Source organism: Plectropomus leopardus, chromosome 2, assembly GCF_008729295.1.
Source record: "Plectropomus leopardus isolate mb chromosome 2, YSFRI_Pleo_2.0, whole genome shotgun sequence".
Lineage (NCBI taxonomy): Eukaryota > Metazoa > Chordata > Actinopteri > Perciformes > Serranidae > Plectropomus > Plectropomus leopardus.
Genome location: NC_056464.1, coordinates 12,859,551 through 12,884,808, shown reverse-complemented (window position 1 = coordinate 12,884,808; position 25,258 = coordinate 12,859,551). Strand labels below are relative to the sequence as shown.

The 25,258-nt window shown below is 39.1% G+C and overlaps 1 protein-coding gene across 1 annotated transcript; it reads right to left on the bottom strand.

Moving 5' to 3' along the window:
• Window positions 1-64: 64 nt before the first annotated feature.
• Window positions 65-25,258, bottom strand: vstm2l (V-set and transmembrane domain containing 2 like). Its single transcript, XM_042511310.1, has 4 exons — window positions 24,998-25,258; window positions 4,349-4,518; window positions 2,137-2,181; window positions 65-458 (listed from the first exon to the last, which is right to left on the bottom strand). Exons 1-4 carry the CDS (start codon window positions 25,110-25,112, stop codon window positions 165-167), a joined length of 624 nt encoding a protein of 207 aa, XP_042367244.1. The 5' UTR covers window positions 25,113-25,258; the 3' UTR covers window positions 65-164.

Genomic DNA, 25,258 nt, shown 5'->3' with positions numbered 1-25,258 from the left:
TATTGGCATTCAACAGCATTGGCATCCAAACAGCAATATTAAAGAACAAACACAAAGGGTCCGGTCTGACGCCTTGACTCTGTGATGACGTGTGTGTGTGTTGATGACAGTCCCTCTTTAGAGATAAGTCATGAACATGCAGACAGACGGGCACACTGCCCACTCTAAAGCACACAGCTCTCATTACAGTCAGTGGTGCTGCCAGTTGATCGCTTCTTCAGCTCCCTGCCCTCAGTCTGGTGGTGGGGGTGTGACCGCTGCCCTGGCTCCTGCAGCTTGACGTCTTCTGACCCCTGACTTCTTTCAGGCTCCACGTGGAGGTAGGCGCGAACACGATGTCGCTGAGCCACGGTGCCGCTGAAGTCAATGACACGACACTCGTACGTGCCCTCGTCTGATGGCTTGACATTGGAGAGACGGAGCTTGTGGGAGATGTTGCTGCCAGCCACTTTTACCACCTGATGTGGAACAAACATGACATATTCTTGTCATTGTTGAGGTAATGTGTTACAAAAGTAACTACATGCAAACAAAACAGGATTTAGGGTTATAAAATTACACTACATAAACTATTATCACCCAAAACAAAGTGTTTTCATTTTTCATTTTTCACCCTCACCACACCACTTCTGCCAGGGCTGAGCAATATCGCCCTCTACTGGATTTGTGCGTTAATGAACTGCAATAAACTTGTCACTCTGTGCTTAGACAACATGACCATCTTCTGTTTTACAATGCCTAGTTGTACTTTTGACATTTTTTTTTAAAAAGTAACATAAAAGTAGTATAACGTATCACTCTACACAGAGAGTAATATTGTAATGTAACATCACATACAAATGAAGGTAACTGGTAATATGTAATGTATTACATTTTGAAAGTAACTAGCCCAACACTGAATCTTGATGATGTAAACATACAGTAAAACATGTTCGACATTAATCTAAACCCTTTAAAGCTGGAATGTGGAACATTTGTCTCCCCCCTCCGGCAGTGAGAGTAATTACACAAACAATGTCGATGCATGCTTGTGAGGTGTGTTTGCAGCCGAGCTTGATGCGTCTCTCTGGCCCCCAGGAGTGTGCTCTTCAAGTTTTTTTTTTTTCTGAGCTTACAGCAGCTATGGTTACTTTCACTAAAATAACATTTCGAAATGTTTTGAGAAAATGTATTTTTGTGTACTGTTTTGATATAAAATGAGAAAGTTTGTGAGCAACTTTCTCATTTTCAGGCCCTGACACACCCAACATCAATGTTGGGCCTTTGGTCACCTTAGTTACTGCGGTATGTCCTGCACCATTGGCCCTCAGCAGCTTTTTTCCCCACCAAATCAGCATGAATTGGCATTGAAGAAAGCGGAGGCCATCTGAGAATGAAACCACTCAGACTGGCAGTTTAGCTCAGCACACAAGGCCAGAAACAGTGGTGAGCAAAGTAGGGCTCAAAGTCAAGAGGCAGTTAGACTGGCATACATTTGTTATATAAAGTAAAATTATGTTTTTAGCCATTGCACTCTTTAGCAGAAACGTTTCCTGATGGTTTGTGTCTTTGTTCACTGCCAGTTAGACTGTGGAGCTGCTGGTAAATATGCTAGATTTTCTTTTTTTTTACATTGGATTGTCGTGTTAATGTGTTAACTGGCTAACTAGCATCAACACAGTTTCCTTTTATGAATAGTGTGTGTTTGTGTGCAACTTTCTCTCTGAAACGCAGGCGACATGAAGCAATGCATCAGTCGGCTTTGTTGCTGCTATATGCTATATAAGTTTGGTGTGTCCGGACTTAAACAGCTAAATGGTACAGTAAATATGTTTCTGAAAACATTAAAGGCAAGAAATATTAAGTTGCCCCAGGCACCAGACTCCACAACTCCTTTATATTGTGAAATTCAGCGATGTGATGGCTTTATCAGTGCTGTGTAAACAATACACATTCATTCATATGTATAAGTTCTCCACACGAGCTTTAATTGTAATTAAGAGTAAAAGAAGCACATATCCTTGAATGGATAGTATAAATATATCTTGCCAAACCCTGGATGTCTTTAATATTCATCTTAATGAAAAATTCTGCTTGCTTTCTTTGATAGTGTTTTTGCTTTGTGGTTGTTGACAGCTGATGCAAGATCAAACTCACACTAATTTTGGTGGCATCTTTGGAAGTTTCCTCCAGGGGTACAACCTGTACAGAAATACGGATGATGCATTAGCAACGGAAGGCTGATCGAGGCAACACATTTCTAAAAACATCTCATGCTAAAACAGACTCATTTCATGGACTTACAACAGTGAAACATTGCAGTGGACAAACACTATTGATGTTTTCAGCAGTCTTTTTTGAACAAAGCTTTTTTGTAGTTATCATTTTCCGCGGTGGTTGAGCTTTATGTATGTTTGTGTGCGTGGGCAGGCATGCTTATACATGTTTAAAAGCTTGTATGAGCACACACTCTACAGCACTGAGCACGTAAGCCTCTGAGCAGCAGAGTGTGTGTGAATGTGTATGCAGAGGCACAGAGGTATTCTTTTGGGCATAGGTATGAATTATGCATGGAGCAGGCAGAGATTTTGAAAATCTATTTCTTTCTCAGTGCCAATTATAGTGTCTAGAGGCACAACAGGGGAGCCTGAGTTCTCCCATGATGGGAGAGAGTCAACCTGTTCCCCTAGTGCTGGCAAATGCTAATCAGCAATTATCCCTTCGTTTCCATGCCAGAGGGTTTCTGCCGTGGCTAATAGTGCATTTCCCTCTCCCTGATATACAGTGAGCTTTAGGTTCAGTCTGGGCACCTCTGGCCGAATAAAGTGAACTGCAAAAAACAGAAAACAGACTTTGTAACTCTGCTTCACCTTGAAGAACGAATATGGGTTACTGAATAAAATAAAATAAAAATAAAAAAACATGCATGCAAAAATAGCTCCATCGTAGATTATGTTATGCTCGGCTGCTTATAAGCACTAACCACAAGGCTCTTAATGACACAGAAAAGAAGTTCAGTTTGGGTTTCTTCACACAATCTGTTGTTTAATAAGATAAAAACTAAAATTGATTTTTTAAGAACACTGACAACACACACAAAAAATGAGTTGGTTATTAACATATTAAACATGTAATATGTTAGTCACTTGCAGAAGGCCTGGCAGATGAAGGATACATGCCGAGCTTGTTACATTCCCCCTTTTCCCCCCTCTACTCAGTGTATACAGTATATAAGTACATATGCAACCTGAAATTGTGTAATTATGAAGTCATGAAAATATAATTTATGTTTTTGTTTTGTCCATGTGCACCTGTATGTCTTGGTATCTTTGTCATGCATGTCTTACAGAGGCCAGCACTAATACAACGGGTCCCAACTATCTATTCATATCTCTGCAGTCCTATTAGGTAAGCTCAAGCACCCCTTCATCTACACCATCCAGAGTATGTTCTGATGAATGAATCAGAAACTATTATTTAACACAACTATTTGAAAAATGATTACTATTTTTGTTCATACAATTGAATTGTCAATATTTAAGCTGCTAAGTTCAGTTGTGCCTCTAAGGGAGAGTAAGGGGGGGGCGACATTACTATTTCAAGAGGCTGTGGAACACTCGCTGTTTAAGCCAGTATGAAATACAGATACCACATCTGTATCTTGTGAAGCTGAATAACCTAAGGCCATTGATAGGTGCCAACCACGTCAGCGTGGCTTGTTGGGAAGTGGGCTAAATAATGCTCCAAAGTGAGCCTACATTTGGGAGAGAGAACAACTGGCGTGGCCATTTTCAAAGGGGTCCCATGAACTCTCACCTTAAGATATCTGAATGAAGATGGGTTCTATGGGTACCCACGAGTCTCCCCTAAACTTAAGAAGGCTTGTTCCCATGCTGTCTTACTTATATTCAATGTACTCTTTCAAATTGAAGCTGTATATTTGTCTTTTTTGTCTTGGAGGATTGTTGTTGAATCCAAAATACTGCTGTAGGCTGTAGGCTAATAGTCTATGCACATGGGATAATTAGTAATAATAACTGTAAAATGAGATACCAAAGTATATCAGTATGTGATTCCTTAATTGTCATATTTGCAATGTCTTAACCACATACTCAAATTCTTCAATTAATTCAAATGGCTTTTTTTTGTTTTGGTGTGCCACCCCCATCCAATTACCCCCCTACCAAAACTTTTTTTGTTGCACCACTGGTCAGGTTTGTATTCCAATTATGAGCAGTTACTCCTTTGGCCAAAACTAATCAATTTCAAAAGTTGAGTCAATGATTTTAGTTAACTCTGCTCAATTGCTAGCTAGTTGCTAGCACATTAAAAATATATCATGAAAAACCTATTTTTCCTTGCATCTTACATTATTAGTGATCTGTGCAGGTTTCTCTTGCCAGTCTCTGTGGTCCTTGATGTACCACCACTGGATCTCCAGGGAGTAGGAGGGAGAGCCTGCTCCACGGAAGGAACACGCCATCTCTACATCCTCACCGCTCTGCGTCGTGATGTCGTGTGGCACCTCTGTAAAGAGAGCTGCAAGACAAAAAAAACCAACAACAGATTATGGAAAATGATGGGCATAAGACGTCCTTAAAATGGCAGAAAAACAATTCCTCAAGATTTTCATTTCTCACGGAGCTCAGTGACAACATTTTACTGGCAACTCAGCTGCATCACACTTCAGCGAGAGAAAAACTGTGACACACAGGTACAAGGTGTTGGTAGCCAAGTAAATATAGCAATGAGAAATTCAGAGAGAAGGCATCGACTCACGAACCAGTGCTAATTATAAGATGAAAGAGTTGCTCACATTACTTGGTCGCCATTTTTGGGTAAGATCCATCCTGCATAATCAATTATCTGCAACAGTTCTGTACGTTTTTCCAGATACTGTATAGCAAACTCAAGGTTCAAGAACATTATATAATCCCTCTGTCAACGGTACAGCAGCCTGTGTTGAACATTGTACCGATATACTAATTTGGAAGTGTCATAACACTTCAATCCCACGCACATACTGTAATACCACCTACACAGAGAACATCATTTTCTCTGGGTTGGCTCCCAGTAATGGTCAATAATTCAACATAACACCACATTTTCCATCACATACCATCTGACTCAGCATGCAGTATGTGTGTGGGGGGACACTGTGTAATCCTCCCAGTCTATAGAAGCTCAAGCAAAATGGAGACATCAACTGACCCAAATGCACCTTCTGCTCTGCTCACTATGTATAAACACATTGCACTTAAAACTGTAAAAATGAATTAAACATGTAACTGTAGGGACAAATTTTGTTTTTCTTTATAAACCTCTCACTCTCACTACAAATTTAACTTGACTACTGCAGCCAAGAATTTAATGAGCTAAGATTAAAAAGTTATGCGTAACCACTTCATATAAAATCAAAATAATACATTTAACATAGATGCTTAACTCAGACATAAGTCAAAAATGACTTTGTTGCTTTGCTCTTTTCTCCAAGCAACAGCTACACGTAGAATCAATACAAACACCTCACTAAAGTTATATAGCATAAAGTGTAATCTCATTATAGTCAGTTTAATGTTGTGCAGGCAATAATCGTATATAGTATTGACCAATCTTATTATAATATAGTTAATTTACTGTACAATGAAAGTATGGTTTACATAAACCATCCAAGGAGATGTGCATTGATTAAATGTACATCACACCACACTGAGCCTTTTTTCACACCCACCTAATACTCACTTCCTCCTCATCTCACACATTCATCTCTCATACCCTCTCTCTGTCTCATTGATTGCAATGATTTTATATGAACATATTTAAGAAATATTACAGGAATAAGAGTGCTGCTGCAGCAGCTGCATAGTGTTAGTATGTCATGGAGCTGCATTAACTATGCTTTTGTCCACTTTGGTAAACACAGCATTGACATCACTTTATTGAGTTGATATGCCGAAAGTACTAACATGCAGTTGCTTATCTAGTCAGTCAAGAGACACAGTGCATCATAAGTTTATTTTTCACTCTCTTTTTCACTCTGGTTTGGTCTCCACCACGTCATGAGAATACTCACTGTTCCTCAGCTCCAACATGCTCCACTATGTTCACCAGCTTATTGATATCTTTTTCTTTCATCTGCATGGTGCTGGGCGGATAGTGTAGCATGGGTTTATCACGCCTTTTCTGGTAAAAACAGTTACCGGCTACTACTGAAATCTGGTTCAATTAGAGCTGTGAGACTGAACCAAAACAGTAAAGCTGTGGACGTAAAACCAAAACACTGAGTTGAAAGATGCTAAAATGATTCATAGTGCTGAAGGTATTGCAGAGTTGGTTAATAATTATCTGTGAGTTTAACATTGTCAGCTGATTAATTGTTAATATAAAAATACAAATTACCGCAGAGTTGAAGTTGTTGTAAACTGAGATACATTTGTTTGACACCACGTAAAAAAACGTCAACAGCAATTCTCTGATGAGAACAAAAAATATTTCTGTACATCCTATTTTATTGAAACAGTGTGATGAATATGTATTAGTCCAAGCATTTATTCTGAGGCTTTCTGCTTCAACTAAAAATCTCCCAAACGCATCAGCAACCCATTAAAAGCACCCTCTGATTTCACACTTAACATAAACATAAATACATTTTATACAAAAATAAAATTATGAACACTCATTAAAGGTACACATAAAACATAAATAAATTTTAAAAAAAACAGGTAAAAATAAGAGAAAAACTTCAGCCCATTATTGTACATGAAGTGTGATGAGAGAATAATCTGTCTTTGCTATCTTCAGGTAAAATTCTACCTCTCATCTACAGTATAATCCCCATTCAAAGAGACCAAACAAAAAACTGAGAACATTTAGAGCAGCTGAGCAAAAGCAGAAGTCAGTCACTGTATCTGTAATTGACATTCACTGGGCTCCTGTGCACAGCTGATCCAGGGATGAACAGGAGAGATGAGGAGAGAGGCTGAGTATAGAGGAACGGTGGAGAGGGCTTTGGTGTCGTTTGAGCGACTGGGCCCTCGGAGCCGTGCCCTTGATGCACTGCTGCTTGCGGCCTGGCAGCGGCCTCATTTGTCAGACAGAGACATACAGGAGGGATGGAGCCGTACAGGGGCCAAGAAATGTAGAGGAAAAGGAAGGAGAGGAAAAGAGAGAAAAGAAGGACAGGGGCAGAAGTGAACAAAGGCAACTGTGTTGAGAAGAAAGAGCTGGGAAAGATAGATGGAAAAGTGAGGAAAAGAGCTTTAAATCAGAGCAACTAAATACACACGCACGCACTGACTTCCGTCATAACCAAAAAGTCTAACCTCTCCCTCTTTCTTTGGTCATATTTGTCCTTAGACCCAAAGAGCACCTGTTTTTTGAAACCTAGATATTTAGGGCTGTGCCCGACACAGAATCATGCCAGTCGAATGAGATTTTGCTGTTCAATCGCTTTGTTTTCCATACAAAGTTTAAAGTCTGCTTGGGCTCCGCGGGATGCACAGTGTGACAGCGACATTTACGTTATATAGTAAACAAGTTAATGGAGTTAGTGTATGTACAACGACATTTTTTGCCAACAAAGGTCAGGGGTTTTATTAATATTCTCCCAGTATTGCTCCAACAGACTACAAATAAACACATTTACTTCCTTGACAAGCTACTGAGTCATCAATCAAAAGTTACAACAGCATCCAATACATGTGCATATGTTTTATTCTTCAGCTGGAGGATAAACAAGCTGGCTAGGCCCAAAAATAAAATGTTCCCATATGTAGATTTAAGTCCTTGGAATGTCTCCCACATTATGTAAGGTGTTAAATTCCTGTATGTGTGTTTTGTCATGGCAGCCTGCAGGACCATTATGTATGCACAGACTTGATGGAATAAGAGCATATTCTAGCCACTTGAGAATAACTCGTTCTTTTACTTTTCTCTCCAGCTCTCCTCTATTATGCAAATTCTCCTAAGATTAAAAATAACAGGTGAGATAAAGATACATTTCAGTCAAACTCAGTCTACCTCCTCAATCCTGTTCCATCACCATCTCACAGTGCGAGGCTTTATTAAAATGCTGACAGATATCAGTGCAGAGAACATACTTTCTCCCTATGGTTGCTGTCAGCTACAAGCAGATCATGAGGTGTGCTATACAACACATGGCCGGAAGCGATAGCGTATAAAACACATGGCTTGAAGCTATTTTATGTAACAATACAAAACTGTGATCAAAGTGAAAACTAAAGGGGGGAAAAGAGTTTTTTTTTGTGTGTGTTAAAATTCATTCTTCTTTTTTGAAAACGCAGTTTGACTAAAATATAAATATATGGCGTAAATTAAAAATAGCAAAATCTTAACATCAGGAACCAAGATTATCTTGGTTCCTGATGTTAACATATAACTAGTCATCAGTCAGTCATTTTCTGCAACCGCTTGTCCTCGTAAGGGTCGTGGGGGGGCTGGAGCCAATCCCAGCTGTCATCGGGCGGAAGGCGGGGTACACCCTGGACAGTTCGCCAGACCATCGCAGGCATATAACTACATGTTGCAATTTATATTAATACTTGCAGTAGCGTATTTGGAGCAGATGACCATATACAGAAATTCATCACAAGCCAACGTCAGTTTGTCTCACACATTTACCTCATTATTTAAAACTTTGGTCACATATAATAAACATTTGGCATTGTATATATATAGTATTGACATACATTAACATTTGATTGTTATGAGAAAAAAAATTGTGGACCTAACATTTAAAGATAAGGTATTTATGACATTTAAAAACGATTTTAAAAAAGTTTCATTTAAAACACTGCATTTCTAAAAGGTTAATTCTTAAGACAGCTTTCATATATTAATCTTTTTTCATTTTTTGTTAGATATACAAAAATAGAGGATGACAGGGATGACTGGAGGCATAGTGCCTAAGATGAAATAGGATATATAATTTTTAGTCCAGTTATCTAGATGTTTAAAATCATAGCTGTTTTAAAAGTGCATATTGCTAGGGTTTCTTGTTTGGTTCTTAATTTCAAACTGTCAAACTTATACTACATACTAAGACCGATATGAAAACAGACAAAACAAGCTAGATAACAAGATACCGAAGCATCCAAATAGAGGTTTTTCTGAGCTAGAGTTCTGATGTTGGTGCAGCTCTGTGTGAAGCAGAAGGAGACACAAACATTAAATGCTCCTGCACCGACGTCTTGTGGTTCTGCTGCACAGTGGGACATATTTTCTGGGACAATTTCCTGTAGCGCTAACTGTTCCTTCAGTGCCATTGTTGACTGTAATCACAGCTGGCATAATGATTCACTTTCATCTGATGATGCATGTCTTTCCTGATGGCAGCAAAATCTTTCAGGATAACAAAGCAACCCAAATCTGAACTGAGCAAGTCCAAGAGATTCAGAAATAGCATCTGAGGAAAAGCTCTGGTGATTATTCTAAAGTTAAAGGATTCAGAAATGAAGCTGTAATGTTACCAGAACTATAAACTTTTTAATCTATAAATGTATATAAATGCCAGGGGAGCTCAGTTATTTCAGAAATAGCTACTTAGCGTGTGTTGCAATTTTTAAGCTGCAAATTATTTCTTGAATTTTATAATTTTGTTGTGAGGCTAAATCAATACTTAGTGACGGCAAAGATAAATGTCTCAATCAATCGCTTGCCACAAATTTCTTTCACACTGATAGGACAAAGAACGAAAATTGAAAAAAATATCCTGAAGGGAGCAAAGTTGAGGTAAAATATGTATTTGATGCATTTGTGCCTCAAAACATGTTTCTGAAAAAGGACATTTTCTTCATGGTTTCTTGTCAGTGATTCTTTTTTTCTGTAACAGTATTAACTTTCGTTTGAAAAAGCACAGTAAGCCTACTTTAAGAAGTGCTGTATGAATAACAAAAAGAAAATCTGCATATTTTTTATTATTTCTGCCATTTTTCGTCTCCTATATCTTATTATTCAAGACTGGCACCCCCTCTCTCAGGTTTGCATGATGAAGAGCACAGAGGGTATGACAAAACTTATCACAGTGTCTTGAAATAATGTGTTTTGAACATATGGTGCCAGAGCCGAAGCCTGGAATAGCAGAGAACTTCACTGTGTATAAAATATATGAGCAAAACAACACAGGGTGGCTTTTCAATCTTCTGAGTTTTCTTAGTATTCGATGCAGGGGCTGACATTTTTTTTTTCTTGGTCCTCAAGATACAGTATCAACAGCTAGCGGCACAGCACAGACAGCAGCATCTGTCACTTTGAACAGGCTGTGTTCCCACACACAAAAAGATCTTTGTGGGACACACACTGTATAAAATAAAAACAAGAGAGCGTGCAAAGAATGATTTTGAAACAAAGTAGAAAAACATCATCTTAATTAACTAAAGTAATGTAATTTTGAAATGATATCTTATTACTTAATTGTTTGATCAGTAAAAAAGATTAATAAATTATCAGCGAAGGCCCACTTTTTCAAAAATTACCAAGAATTTTGAGTGGAAAATGTGTTAAAACCATAATCATTGTAAACTTTAAGTTACAATGGTTACATTTGTTGATTACAGTTTTACAACAACTTAGACGATGCCACTCGTGTTTGGTTCATATCATAGAAGCATTATTCTTACACATTATTGGCTGTTTCTATCCTTCTTAATTTTATAGACTTAAAGGGCAAGTTTGGTATTTTTCAACATGGACCTTATATTTTGTGAGTGACTAATGGAAACAGCAATTTTTGAAACCAGTCTATGCTCGCTTGAAATAAACCCTTAATTAACCCAGATATGGGTGGCATTACACGCTAAAATTACTGTTTATTTAAACAGTCTGATGGGTTTGGCAAAAGCTACTTCGGGACTGAATCTGGTTAAACAAAAATTATCTTATTCTTTAACAAAACAATCTATCTCTGTATTTCCCTAATGTTGTCAGACACTTATTATAACAGTAATTTGAAGTGGATGTAAATTGACATTGTGAACATGCCCTGAGTGGTAACATTGCAATATTTTATCGCTGCTGTCTGCAATGGTCACGCTGGACCAATTTTAAAAACTGATGTTTCCATTTGTCACTTAGACACAAAAACATTAATTCTTCAATTAAAAAATTAATTCTTGATACCTTTTCAAATGTAAGAAATGCAAGTAATTCTCTACAACTTACAATCAAAGTATACTCTGGTTGTAAAGGAGAACTGGTGAAGAATTAGCCTAATGACACTCACTCAGTCTCCACAGCCATTTGAAACCACAATGTCTGAAGTCAAAGTCAAGTCAAGGAGACAGCTGCATGGGAAGTCCGAAAAATACACTCGGGAGTCCAGAGCTATAGAGACCGACAGGCTTATTGCTGCAAGGTAATTCCTGCACTTTCCCATTTCCCCAGCCAACCAATAAGACCCCAATTCTGCAAACGCAACATTTTTCTCAATTTTCCACCCCTTTCTTTCTCTTGTTTAATCCTTTCTTAGCTCTCTCTCTCTCTCTCCAGCTAGTAACAATCTCCCCTCTTGTTGTTGACACTACGTTTCTATTCTTCTCTTTCCCTTTTCTATTGCCCTTTCATTCTAACTTTCTACCTATTAGAGGTTCCTTCTGCTCCTCGAGCCTCTTCAGTACTCTCACCTTCCTTCCTCCTTTAATACAGTTCCCCTCCACACTTTCTCCTCCTCTCTGTGGCTCTCTCGCTGAGTGGGCAATCTGTGTCTGTTGGCTCTCTGGTGTGTGGCATAAAGAGATGCTTCCAATTCTCAGAGTAGCTCACTACATCTCCTGGAGCCTTGCCCACTGGCTCTGGCAGGTGTTCAGCATCCTAGGAGACTTACCCTGTGAGAGTGTGTCTCACTGTGTGTGGTGCCCTCTGGCTTTTAGTCAGCATACAGTCAGTGCATGTGTGTAAACGGAGCTGTGCTGATTTGAAATGCATGTCACAAATAAACCATAATGGGGCTGTAGTGTGTTTCTGTTGCATTTTGTATCCAAGCCATAATGCATTGTGTCCCTATATGTGAAAGTAATAGATGTGAGGCAGAGTGAGAGTGTCTCTAATTATCATTTTGCAGCATCTCTCTCTCTCTCTCTCTCTCTCTCTCTCTCTCACACACACACACACACAGTACAGTCATGTCTCCCATCCACACAAGCAAAACACAGGAAATTACAGCAACTCTAAAAAAGATCAAAGTTATGAACTATTTTACAAGATGGAGGACAGAAAATTAAACAAAGAAAAAATGTATGACTGACTCCCCACATTATATGCTGAAAGTGTTAAAAAAAATCTGCAGTTTCACAAACTCTGCCTTCTCCTTTCTTTCTTTCATCATGAAGATGACATTATTGTTTTTTTATTCTCTTTGAGTTCATCGTATAACTCATTTTGTTCACTGATTTGTTTCCAGTGAAGGGCAACGGCCTCATTACCACTGTCAGGAACAAAAGGCAAATCGCAGATACAGAAAAAGACACACAAAAAAAAAGAAGGATCAAAAGCCAAATTTGCGAGATGTTACTGTATGCTTTGCAAATAATACTCCATCTGTGGTGTGCTGCATTGCTCAACATGTTAGGGGTGGTCTGCAGGCTTTTAGGGGTTGTGTCTGTTCATATTTTTCTCAAGTGCGCACATTTTCTGACAAAAAAAACAACAAACTTTCTAGTGTCCCACAGCAAGTACAATGAAGTTGTTTTCCTTAATCTCTCATGAAACTTTCATATTTACTATACATAACAGAGTCAAAATCCATCAGCAGCTCACCTGAAAATATCTCACAAAACTTAGGCAGTACAACCCAGCTTTATCAAAAACGTTATATGTGACTCTCAAGTTAAAGCTGTATTCAAATTGTGCATCTTATAGTGACTAATTTCACTAAATTTCATCTCACCCTTGCACATAACCACCATCTTCTCACACCTCCTCTGAGCAGGATGTTCTTCTGTCATGTCTGTCTGTTCCATATTCATGAGCTGTAGTGCCTAAGACTCAGTACCTGTCACTCACTGTAGTGTAAAAGTGTTTGCAAACTATAGCCTGTACTTCATGAGCTAAAAATGAATCTGAAAAATCACTTGTGATATTCATCACCTAAAACACAACACAAAGTGGTAGCTTTTAAAGTGTCACATTATGGACAATTAATTCAAAATAACAAAGTGATGTAATGAGTCAGAATCAGAAATGTCACACACAGGTGTGAAACAGTGTCTCTCTCTGTCCCTCCTCTCCAGTAACATCCCCTGTTCTCTATGGGCCGTCTTTCTTTTCACCCACAAGACAACGTTCCTTCCTTTCCTCACCATATGACTGAAGCACCAATCTACACACCTGTTCCCATGCTTCCCATCAGTCTGCAGTTTTTTCAGCTTCCAAGTTGCCATGTGCCTCAATATGTTTTCAAGCCATCTGCACTTAAACCTGAAACAGACTCAGATGCTGCCTGTACTTTCCCCTGCTCCATTCCTGCTATCCCACGGACTAAATAAAACTTCTGGACTTTCTACTTTAAGCTTCTGTAGCTCTTCTTTTGTTTATTAATCACTGAAATGAGCCTCAACTGTCTGCATTTTAGTCCTCCTTCATCTGCTATTTAAATTCACTCCCCTTTATAGTGCAATGTGGCAACTGACTGGAGATCAGGGGCTGGTATATGTACTGCAGTGTCACAGTCTTGGAGAGCAGATAGAAGGCTTGAACCAAAAATGACAACAAACTGACAAAGAACAAAAGAACTGGGCAGGTTTAAGTAGGAAAACACTAACTGCTGAAGTGAGAACAGGTGAGAAGACTGCAGAAAGAGTGAGGGACAGGTGAAACTAATCAAAGTGGGCAGACAATCACAGAGGCAGGAAGTAAAACCAGACATGACACATAAAGAGTAAACCTACAAAATAAATTAGGAAACATGACTAACTGAATAAATGCAACAAAGTAACACTAAAAACCCCAAACCTAGAAAACCACATGCTAATAAATTTTGACATGTGAAAACAAAGAAAGGTTGCTACAACTTAAAGCTATACATTAGATCGTCTTAAACAAAAAGTGTGAGGGCCTCTGGAAACTGATTAGGACCGTGACATGCAGGACTAATGAGGAGAGGAAGGAACACATGATAGGGTAGACAGGGAAGGTCAGGTAACTGTAGGGCTTATAATGTGGGAACAGGTTAGTAGATAGGTGAGGCTGTCAGGTGAAAATAGGGGTAATCTTGGATAATAGTTCTGTTGCACCATTTACTGTACGGGACATCAGTTGATCCACTAAACTTTGAATTGTTGCCGGTCTGCTGCTGCTAACTAGTGTTGCACGCATACATACGGAGATCGGGAAATAAAAACAAGCAGGCCCCATAGTTTGCAATAAGACAGCAAACTCTTTATTGCCTCCCACATAGTCAGTGACAGAGCATTAGCTCCACTTTTTTCTGTTCTTACCTATCACAATAAAAGCCTTACACAAATAAACTGCATCACTGCTTACCTTTCTTATTCACACGTTAAGGATGAGGAGATGAGCAGTATAACTGTATAAGCTAGCTATATAGATTCTGATGTTGCTCTGGCTTCTTGTTAAGTTTGCATTCATCATAATACATTATTATCTCAATGAAATGTATTGAAACACATGTATATGTGGAGAAAAGAAGGCAATTTATTGTTTTGGCCAGTAAAAAAACTGCATGGCCAGTGGATTTTTTTTTTATCTACCAGACATCTTGGCCAGTGGGTGAAAAACTTAATTTCGGACACTGGATGGATGGAAAATGGAAAGTAGGGGAATAGGGACTGTGGCAAGAAAGGAGGAAAAGACCGACTGTGACAATAACAAAGATTATTTTGTTGATCACAGTTCAGCTTTATCCTTTGATTGGAGGACAATAATTCAAATGCACAATGACAGTTATGACAGATACACTCCTAGAGGTCTCTGTATACATCCTAAATCATTAGCAATACCATATCATGCTGTGCCCAAACCACCTTCTCTTGGCTTTATCGATCTGACAGTTGTCAAATTGGCTTCAGTTTGCTATGCAGGTGCCCTCTTCTACCTGCTTGTGAAACATGGCTTGTTGACAACCAGACCGTCTCCCGGTGAGTGCTGTGCCGACGTTAGGCCTGACAAGCCTGCTCTGCAGACAGCCAACTGTTTCCTGACTTTAATCACGGTAGCGTCAGGAAATCAATCCTACAACCTTGGTGGAATGCTATATCAACACAAAAGCTGAAGCCAATAGTAACTTTTCACGGCCCCAAGCTGGCTGTGAAAAGAGTGAAAACACACACTTCTGATGTGAATATTGACTTCCAGGGAAATCTCAAGCACACTGGGTTGTCTCATTTATATTGCTTATATAGCTGGCACAGAAAGACTTTGCTTGGCTTGGCCTTTTCTAAGTATAGATTCTCATAAAGGCGGTCTTGTCAAAACCGCCTTCTAGTAGAGGCAGGGGACCCTTGTTTCAAGATGCAAGTACAGTACATGCATTTTTAAAATGGTCCTCCTTGGCATTTTTAACTATATTGCTCAGAGAGCAATGATAGAAGCGAGGCCACAAGAACACAGAGGCAGCTGCTCGCTATTCACCAAAGACTCATTAAAAATGAAAAGGGGAAAAAATAATGAAAGAAAGCAACACGGTGGAGGACATAAATATATAAACAAATGCGTGTACACTGCTCCAGCCCAAAAGAGACCACTCTTAAATATTTTCTCACTTCAGGTCCAAGGCAAAATGAGAGGGATAAATCCAGCCTGAGTGCCAGTGTGAGGTCAATCCATCGATCCTCTCTCTCTCTCTCTCTCTCTCTCTCTCTCTCTCTCTCTCTCTCTCTCTCTCTCCATCTCCCTCTCTGCTTTGGAGGGAGCTTGAGCTGTTTGGGGATGACTAAATTACAGAGGGCTTATTAACATGGACGAGAAGCAAGTGTGACACCCGTATCTTTGCTGGTCCATGTGTGTGTGCTCGTCTGTGAGTGAGAGAGCCAGAGAGACAAGCTTGCAGGGTAAGCTTGTTACCAACTGTGCATGCTTCTGTTTTTCTTTGCCATACCATTAAAGGATATGGCTTATGTTATCCTTTTTTTCTTACTTTGAAAATGTCTCATGAAAACGGCAAAACCAACAGTGTGTTAGTCCATCTCTCAACACTTTTAAGTCCAGTTGTTCCTACTTAAGACATTAATTTTAATTGATTATGTAGTTCCATTCTTTAAGTAAGATGAAAAAACCTAATTCAGCTGGGCCCTGTAGTTTTTAGCAAACTTTACACAAACCAGAGTAAATAGAGCATTTATTTGGAACTACTTACGCTGTGGATTTACACACATTTAGTGTATATACAGCACCAGAACAGTATTTGTAGGAGTGACTTAAATTACCATACTTGTGGTCATTGTACTAGAATACTGTGGCTCACTTAAGTGCTTTTAACAGTTTTGGACAACAATTAAACTCTATGGTATGGAGAAATAACGCCTCTGGCACCAGACGTTAATATGATGTCAGAAAGGTGATGGCCTCTTATCAGACATTAAATTTTGGTTGGATTGAAAATCGAGCTGACTGTACTTTAAATGTCTAATGACATTAAATTTTAAGTTGTGTGGACATTAACATTATGATGTTTTGCAGACATTGGGTTTTGTTATCCATGCCATACAACTAAATGTTGTTATATAACGTCAAGATGATGGTGACATGAGATGTTTGGAAGACATTGGATTTTGGTTACCTGACAACACAACTTAAAACCAACAAACATCAGTGCCATTTTTTCAATATTTTACGTCAAATTGACGTTGGCAATAGACGTCCTGACACTGAATTTTGATCACTCCACGTCAAAACCTAAATTCAACCAAATAAACCTGTAACATTTATAAAGAGCTGCAGGTGTTGTAAAATGCTCTGTCAATCGGTTTGCAGACTTAAAATTGCCATACAGTAATGGTAACTTGTCAAATACCAAGGCACCAAAGACACTGAAAAAGAGCATGGTCAGAATTGATTCTACCATTAAAATGTACTTGTTTGCAGAGGCAAAAAACCCCAAAACAAAAAACAAAACAAAAAGAAAAAACAAATAGGACAGACAATAAAAATGGGCAGTGTTCTAACAACAACATTCCAGTATTTGAAATCTATAGTGTTTCATCAAATGCTCCTCTAGCAAAGACAGAGCATTGTGGTAAATATTTTTCTGCTTTTAAAGGAGAAAATGCAAGCAATGTAACATGTTTATATCACCATGTCTGAAATGAGGGAATATGAGACTGTCGGCGCACATCTCACAGTCGTGTAAAAGTATTATAAGAATGAGACAAATAGAGGCATTTGGGATGAAGCCCTGGCAGCCGAAAGAATTGTCGAAAAATCCTTTTCTAGGTTAAGTGCAAACATTTTTCACCTGAAAAGTTGCCACCTTAAGGGGACAGCTAGTAAAATCAGGGTCATTAACTCAATGCTTCCATTTGAGTCGCATCTGCAGGGCACTGAAGAGAAGGAATGATTCATTGAGAAGAAATCAGACACAGTAAATACCAAGACATAAAAATCCAGCTTAACATCGTAACTTTCCACCAAGGTGAATGTAAATAGCCTGTGAACAGAATTCCTTCGGAAGAGGGTTTTCACTAACTTGATGAATGGCTTTAATAATCAGGGGAGCCCCAAGGGAATGGTGGATGAAACAACAAGGAGCTCCTGTAATAAAGAGACCTGCTGCATATATCCATCTTGATCTTAAAAAGCTTGCATGCAGATAACCAACTAGAGAATGAAGTTATGTCTAGTTAGAGATAATGGGAAAAACCTTCAGGGGTTACAGCCAGTTATATTGGTTTAGAGACTATAGTTTTCACTCAGTATCATTAAAAAGATATTAGTTTACTGCCGGATTAAGTCAGTTTTATTAAGTTTATGTATTCTTATTTATTTACTACTTGCAGCCAAAAATTGGTATAAACCTGCAGTTTTGAATACACCCTGACTTAGTGTGCCAACAGATTTCTGTATAGCAGTTGCTTGTACAAGTGACAGACTTTTACAAAATGTGGAAAAACATAATAACACAGATAAACATAGGCACCCTTGGAATTTGCCAGAAAGTCAATAATGCTGTATTTGGTTCAGAATCAGCGGCAGGGCAAACAGACAGGAGTCTCCTTGGGGAAATAATTGCTTGCTGCGAGACCTTCAGCCTCCATTCAAGGTGGAAGGTAAAATAATGAAATAAGAATGGAGGCGGTAATCAAGCAAGCAGCTGTCTGCCTGTTGCTGCCGGTACTCCAGAGTGAATTTTTTATGGCCCTTGGGACACAAGACTCAGAGGCTATTTCTGAATTTCCTCCCAGTGTGTGGTAACACAAAGTAGCATGTGTTGTTGAAAACACATACCGGAGCCATTTTCTAGAATGCACATTGTACTCCATCTGGACTCTCTGGGGATGAAAGGCAACATTATGTTGTGTTTGAATATGTTGCCCTGAAGAACCTTTAAGTGATGGTGTGTATGTTTTCATGAGACACGACAGTTGAGTACCAAGTGCTTAGAGCACTCTGCTAGAAATTATGTGTTGTTTGAATGTGAGATAAAGTTAAATGAAAGGTGAAGCAGTGTCACTGTGGTTTAAGGAATGTTTTAAAATGTAACCTCAAAGGGACAGGTCACCCAAAAACAGAAAAACGTGTGTTTCCTCTGATCTGTTGTGCTGTGTATCCATCAAGATTGTTTTGGTGTGAGTTGCCCAATGTTTGAGATATGGCTGTAGAGATGTCTGATGTCTCTCAAATATTGTGGAACTAGATGGCACTCGGCTTGTGGTGCTCAAGGCGCCCCCCCCAAAAAAGAGAAAATTCAACAGTAATGTCTCTCTCCAGACATCATGGCCCAGTTACTGAAGATAATCTGCAAGCCTTGTTGTGAGCAGTTTCATGTAGGAAATTTTTTTTTCTTCTCAACTACACATGCAAAATTTATCACAGTGCAGAGGGAAGCATGCATCTACTCACTGACAAGAGGCTCATGGGAAAGATGTAAACAGTAGCGCCAGCTATCCTTGGCTGAGCTGTTATGTTAGCTAGCTCAAGTGAGCCAGCAGTAGATGTACGCTTCCTTCTGCGATGTGAAGCGGTTAGGTTTGTTAGAGAGAGAAAACAGTTGTGTCATGATTTCTGGAAAGAGACATTGCTGTTGAGTTTTTGTAATGTATATTTTTGCCACTTTGAGCACCACAAGTCGAATGCCACTTAGCTTCTTTATATTCAAGAGAAGGCAGACATCTCTACAACTGATGGCTCCAATGATCACACCAATCAATCTCGACTGAAAAATAGGACTACAGGCAAGAGGAAAAATATGCAATTTTTGATTTTGAGGTGAATTGTCCCTTTAACATATATTTCTTTAAATGGGTCTAAGTGAGTTTATTCAACCAGGACCTCATCAGAAATGTCCTGTACAGTATTATCCATCCTCTCAATTAAAGGACCTCTGTGTCAGTCATTTATTAACACTGCTCATTTCACTGAGCAGAGCTGGCCATCTCAGCTAGAGGTGATAAAGGTCCACACAAAACTAAATTTTCCAGGCTCACTGCTAACTTCTCTCCAGTGCTTCAGAATAAATTCAAGAGCTGATCCTGCCGTTATTAGTAAGTGCATAATCACCGCAGGGGATTGAGGTCACGTCCCCTCCATATCTGAACAAGAGTAAGTCAAAACCTAATATATGGCTGGACCATGTATAGACAGTGTGCTATAATGTGACCAAAGGCTTGACTTCATAATTAGTTAGTCTTCAGATAGTATCCAAGAGAAGCACAATGTTCTATTTTAAGACTGTTCATGTCAATTCATTTTGAAAGAATAAGGAACAACTGTGTAAATTCACAAGGTATGTTTGTATGATATCCAACAAATTAGTGCCACACGAAAGACATTATGTACTTAGCATAAAGTTTCAAAGGTGAGGTTAAAGCAAGTTAAGTTACTTTTGTTAGGTCTGGGAAAAGAAATTTGGCAAAAATGTGTCATAAATTAATTCTAGGTTCACTTGGTTTCACACGGTTCCAAACATGGTCCACTGAGGAAAAGTCCTGCATTTGTTTGACCCATCCACCACCCCAACCTGCGTCCTTACACAGATTTTTGGTCTTAAATTCTTCTTCCATCTTTACTCCCCTCAGAGCATTGGTCATGTGATTGCAGCCTTCCTGATTACATAGGCTATGTACAAATTATTGGCTCATGATTACCTGGGTTATGTACAAATTGAGGTGCATTACTTTCTGTAAGTATTTCTACAAATTTGCTGCTTCCCCAGACTGGTTGGTTGCTTTTGTTTTTATATAGCAAAGCTACATGGAAAATTAAATGTTATCATTGATTCCACAGAAAGTTCAGTGAAGCAGACATACTTTTTTAAAACATGGGTCATACCATAAATAATTATATCACACCAAGGATTATTGTGCCACCAGAGGAAGCAGTTGACCCTTCAAGCGGCATGTTAAAATTTACTTCTGCCTCTGGTATCCTCTCGAGGTAAGCATTGTTTCAACCATCCTTTCACTCTCCTGCTTTCTCCTACCGAGCCTCCGCCAGCAGCCTCCGCTGTGACAGCATGACTGTACAATCTGTTGGCCCCCCTCGCACAGCCAGAGCTCCATTAAATTGAAAGCCAATGCAAACTGCCGGGGCTGGCCATCCTCATTAAAAGGACACCAAGCAGAGGACTGGCAGAGAATCCCAGACACTTTGGAAGCCTAATGAATTGGTACACGCCCCCACACTGTGAAAGTGGTACGCTTACGATGGATAACAGGATGAACGCTGCCAAAGAGCACTAACACTGTCTCACATTGGATATGAAGGGTTCAGAATTGATGAGGAAACCAGGTGTGGCATCATCATCACTTTGTGTTATACGGTGTCGACATGACCCTCATGTAAACAATGCTCACTCTTCCTTTTTACTGCCAAGTCTCAGCCTGTACGGCAGGTGAGTCATACTCTGACACATGTGGGCCACAATGAGGTGAAGGCACTGATCCACGTAACCTGGTTGTTTGGCTTCACACAAAACATATGATTTTGTGTCACAGGTGACTCAATCTACACTTTAACTGAAGTGGAAACTGGGGTGCAGGGGCTGACTGAGCCCCAGCCAGACGCACTTATCTGAAACAAATGAGTCAGGGCTGGATCTAACAAGCACTCTCTAGAACAGTGCATCCAGCCTCTCTGCTCTACATGACGGCTCAGCTACCCCTCTGCCTGGGCAATTTATCAAAGAGTGCGATTGAAAGAAAAAAAAAATCTCCTGAGGATTACTTAACCACAAAGGATACCACAACTCATTTTCTGGTGCTGGAGCTGCAGTTGTTCAAAAGTGAAAATAGACGGCTTTTATTTTTGGGTTTTTTGGATTAGGTTTTAAAAACCTGAACAGCTGTTTTTCCACAGGGGTTTTCATTTTTGTTAAGACTCAACACCCTCAGGCATTTTCGTCTTTAAAGCCAGTCTGAGACATGGAGTGGGAGAAGGAACACAATGATTATAGCCAATTTTAATTAACTCCCTTTGGGAGAAATGCTACTAATTGATTTTCTAACCTGTCCAAGACAGTCAATCTATCTGGAACGGCTGTATGCTGCATTCGTTTATCGCGATCGAGCTAAAGCTAACTTGCTAAGCAGAGAGGGCTCGAGGGACAACTGGTGAGACACTGTGATGAAGTGGTTATCACACAATTTAATTAGACAGCAGTAAATCTATGTTTGGAGCTTCTGGAGAAAGGTAAGATTGCTGGTAGGTGAAAATGTCTATTATTTTTAAAAGAGCTGACACTGAGAAAAGTAACAGAAAAGGTGTTCTACACTAAAAACAATAGTACTGACTGAAAATGAAAGCATTAATAATAAAGTTGTCTAAATATAAGCAAACAAAACAAATTAAAACAAAACACCTACTATGTGTTGAAAATTTATACTCAGAAAGAGATTTGCAGTGACATTTACACTGTATAAGTGGTGTCAAGAAAGTCTAAGAAACATAATTAGACATTAATTAGAAGTTTGAAGCAGGCTTTACTTTTGTTTAATTAGATCTAAATCCTCACATACATTTTTATCCAGATAGTGCTCATTATTATTTATATATGTTCCTCCTTGCCTTAATTAAAAGATAAAACTATCTTACAGCAGGTTTTCAAGCTATTTCGAGTTTAATCAGCAGTGAATGACACTGACTGATCAAAATAATAAAAGGCAATTTCACATGATGGATAGATAGTATTGGGCTTGTCAGTCAAAAAATTAAATTTAATACTCATTACTTGTTATGCTTTTGAAAAGTAATATTTTTACTCCCTGCCAACAGTAATTTGTTACACAATTCATATTGCATTTCAGTTACAGAGAGATATCTCCACCATAAAACTGCTCAGGAAGCCAAAATGACCTGGCCCAGCATCTGCCCAAACTAGGCATGCCGAAAGGAATAAATCTTTTTGCGTCCGCTATTCCCGACTTGGGATGAATGACACCACAGAATCTGGTCAAATAAACTGGTTCGATTCCAGCTGTCGATACTGACATCACTAGGACGTTATCATAGATGACCTGGCATAGCACTGGCCCAAACCAGTGTGGTAGCCCAACTCAGCTGAGACTCAGGATAAAAGATGCCCCTGGATCAGAATCGATCATGGAGATAGGCCACATTTCATCCACAACAAATCCCACCATAAGCTTCATCAGTTCTTTGTTGCGTCTAGCCTGCTGTCCACAGTTGTTTTTCCATGTAGCTTCACACTGGAGCTTCACATTGTTGGGCTGTTGGTTAGAGATTGAGGGGTTTTTTTGGAAACAGTCTTAGACTTACTACATGGAACAACAGTGGTCTTGTCATCTTTTCTTCCAACAAAATTAAAAGTAACGGGAATCTGTCCAGCATTTCAAAACTTGTCATCCTCTAAGCTAGCTTGCTGTTTGGTGATGTGCATGCACAGCATGACGATAATGAAAATGAATCCAGGGATGTGACTGATTGAAGGATTTTAAAGCAGTAGGGAGGCAACAACAAAAGCAAGTTTGTAAAGAGTTATTTTTTGGGGGATTACTGTAATATTTATTACTGACATGTTATTAATAATTCATTACATTGGTTCTTTCTGGAAAAGTAATATTACTAATGTATTGCCTAACAAAGTGCATAATCACCAAAGAAATCAGAGTTACTAGAAGTCAAGTGCACAGGCAGTATGTGGTTCAAACCCCAGAGGAGTTTAACAATAATAACCTAACGCTGTGAATTTTGTTCCAACAAGAGGCATCGAGCTGTGAATATAAAATATGGTGAAGGTGCTACAGTACAGCAACAGGGCATCGCGGGCCTTCACCCAACTCCATAAAAAGCACATAGTGCAGCATATATCCCCTCTCTCCTTTGGGTGCCTTCAGGAGATGTAATTTGTCTCAAGAACACTGAAGGCACATACCCTTGGCTTTTTTTTTGTTGTTGTTGTTTTTTGTGGTTCACCTTGACTTGTATTTTCTCAAAAGTTTCCATGTCCATTAGCTTAAAACATTCAACCAAACCTGTGCTGTACATTTAATTAATCTGATAACACCGTGGCCATTTGGACTGCTGATCTGGTGTTGGTTTATGGTGCATGTCTCCCCTCAAACAACTGACTTGAACTTGTTTTTAGTGCTGAACACACTTTTACATACATACTATGATGTATTATTTCATATACAGCACCCAGAGGTAAGATAGTGGTAATAGAAGATAGTATTTTTATGCCTGTAGCCTCACTGTCTGAGGCACATACCATGAAATCGCAATATTCACAATCTGCTTTTGACAGGAGCTTATTATGCTGCATGTCATCCCCCCTCGCTCTTTCCTCAGGTTTCCTGCGTCCTGCTCTCTACCGTCTGCCGCTGCTGCGAACCATGAATGAAAAGCATTTATTGTTTTCCTTATTAGGTTATTAGGATTATTAGGATTCTGGGAGCTTCGGGTCAGAGAATAGTGTTTGTGAAGGGATGTTTGGAAGTTCAAATCTCTAATATGGCTCAGGTGAGAGTAAATTTCTTTAGATGCATAAATGGAGCTGTTCAGGTGTGATCTTATGAGTACAGTTGATGCAGCTGGGCCTTTTTGTAATGTAGGACTGGAAAATGACTCACTTTTGCTGCACATTTTCCAGGATGAGTGCACAGACAAGAAAGCAGTGTAACTAGCAACTTATTCTTTACAGAAGGTACAGCCTCAGCTCATCAACCTTCAGCTATTTTTAATTTCCGCTCTGATCCCATGATAAAAGTCATGATCCATAACGCATATAATTTAGCAAGGTTATCATAGCCCAAGCTTGTCTTTTATTTCCTGATATTTTGTCACTATTTCAATGGGAATCTGTTTATTTTGCACAGAAATTTAGGTTGTAGTTATCTTAACATTTCTCATAGATTTTAAGCTGTTATTTTTACATGGAGGATTTTCTGCATAAATAACTAAACACAGACAATCGTGAAGACATTTTGGTCAGCAGCTGTTTGAATTATATGCTTAACCAGCCTCTTGGATACAGGTTCATACAGATTTAAAAAGCTTTTTAAGGCGTTGTACCTAATTTTGTCCAAAAAATAAATAAAAAATTGTGGTGTTGAAACTAATTTAAACGTGGGGTACGAAAGTGGCTTGTGCCCATCTCTTGATAAGTTCTTAAATAAGTCGTATTTTCTTCCATTAAAAAAAAAATAAACAAAAGCTTCACAGACTTGTACTATATTGTACCACTTTTGGGTGGGCATATATCACAGACAACAGTAAGAAATATTGTATATCTTTATATCAACAAGACTAAACTTTAAAAGGGATAGGCCTATAAAAAATCACACAGTCACTCCTCAAGAGTGAATATTGCATTATTATTATTATAGAGCTTCTTCCTTCTACCACCAACAAACACAGGCATAAGACAACTTACCATTCCCGGAGATGTGATTATCCACTTCGCCGCGTCCGCCGTTGAGAGCTGCGTTAAGTTGAATATAAAGTCCCGCGTACTGTAAAATCCCTATTATCACCCCAAAGGCTCCCATTGCTTCAGCCGGTGTTTCAAGCAGTTGTATAAAAAGTGTCACATTAGGTGAAGAGCATCGGTAAAATATCCCCGCCGGTGCTGAGCAACCCTTACAGACATAAAGCTGAGGGCTGGAGGGGAGAGACGCTGCTGCTGCTGCTGCTG

What these genes read in the sequence shown, in the direction of transcription:
- vstm2l (XM_042511310.1), bottom strand. Translation starts at nt 25,112, where the DNA reads ATGGGAGCCTTTGGGGTGATAATAGGGATTTTACAGTACGCGGGACTT. An exon ending in TAATCACATCTCCGGGAATG is followed by an intron (nt 4,519 to 24,997) that starts GTAAGTTGTCTT and finishes TTTGTCTTGCAG; the next exon opens with CTCTCTTTACAGAGGTGCCA. An exon ending in AAGATGCCACCAAAATTAGT is followed by an intron (nt 459 to 2,136) that starts GTGAGTTTGATC and finishes GTTCCACATCAG; the next exon opens with GTGGTAAAAGTGGCTGGCAG.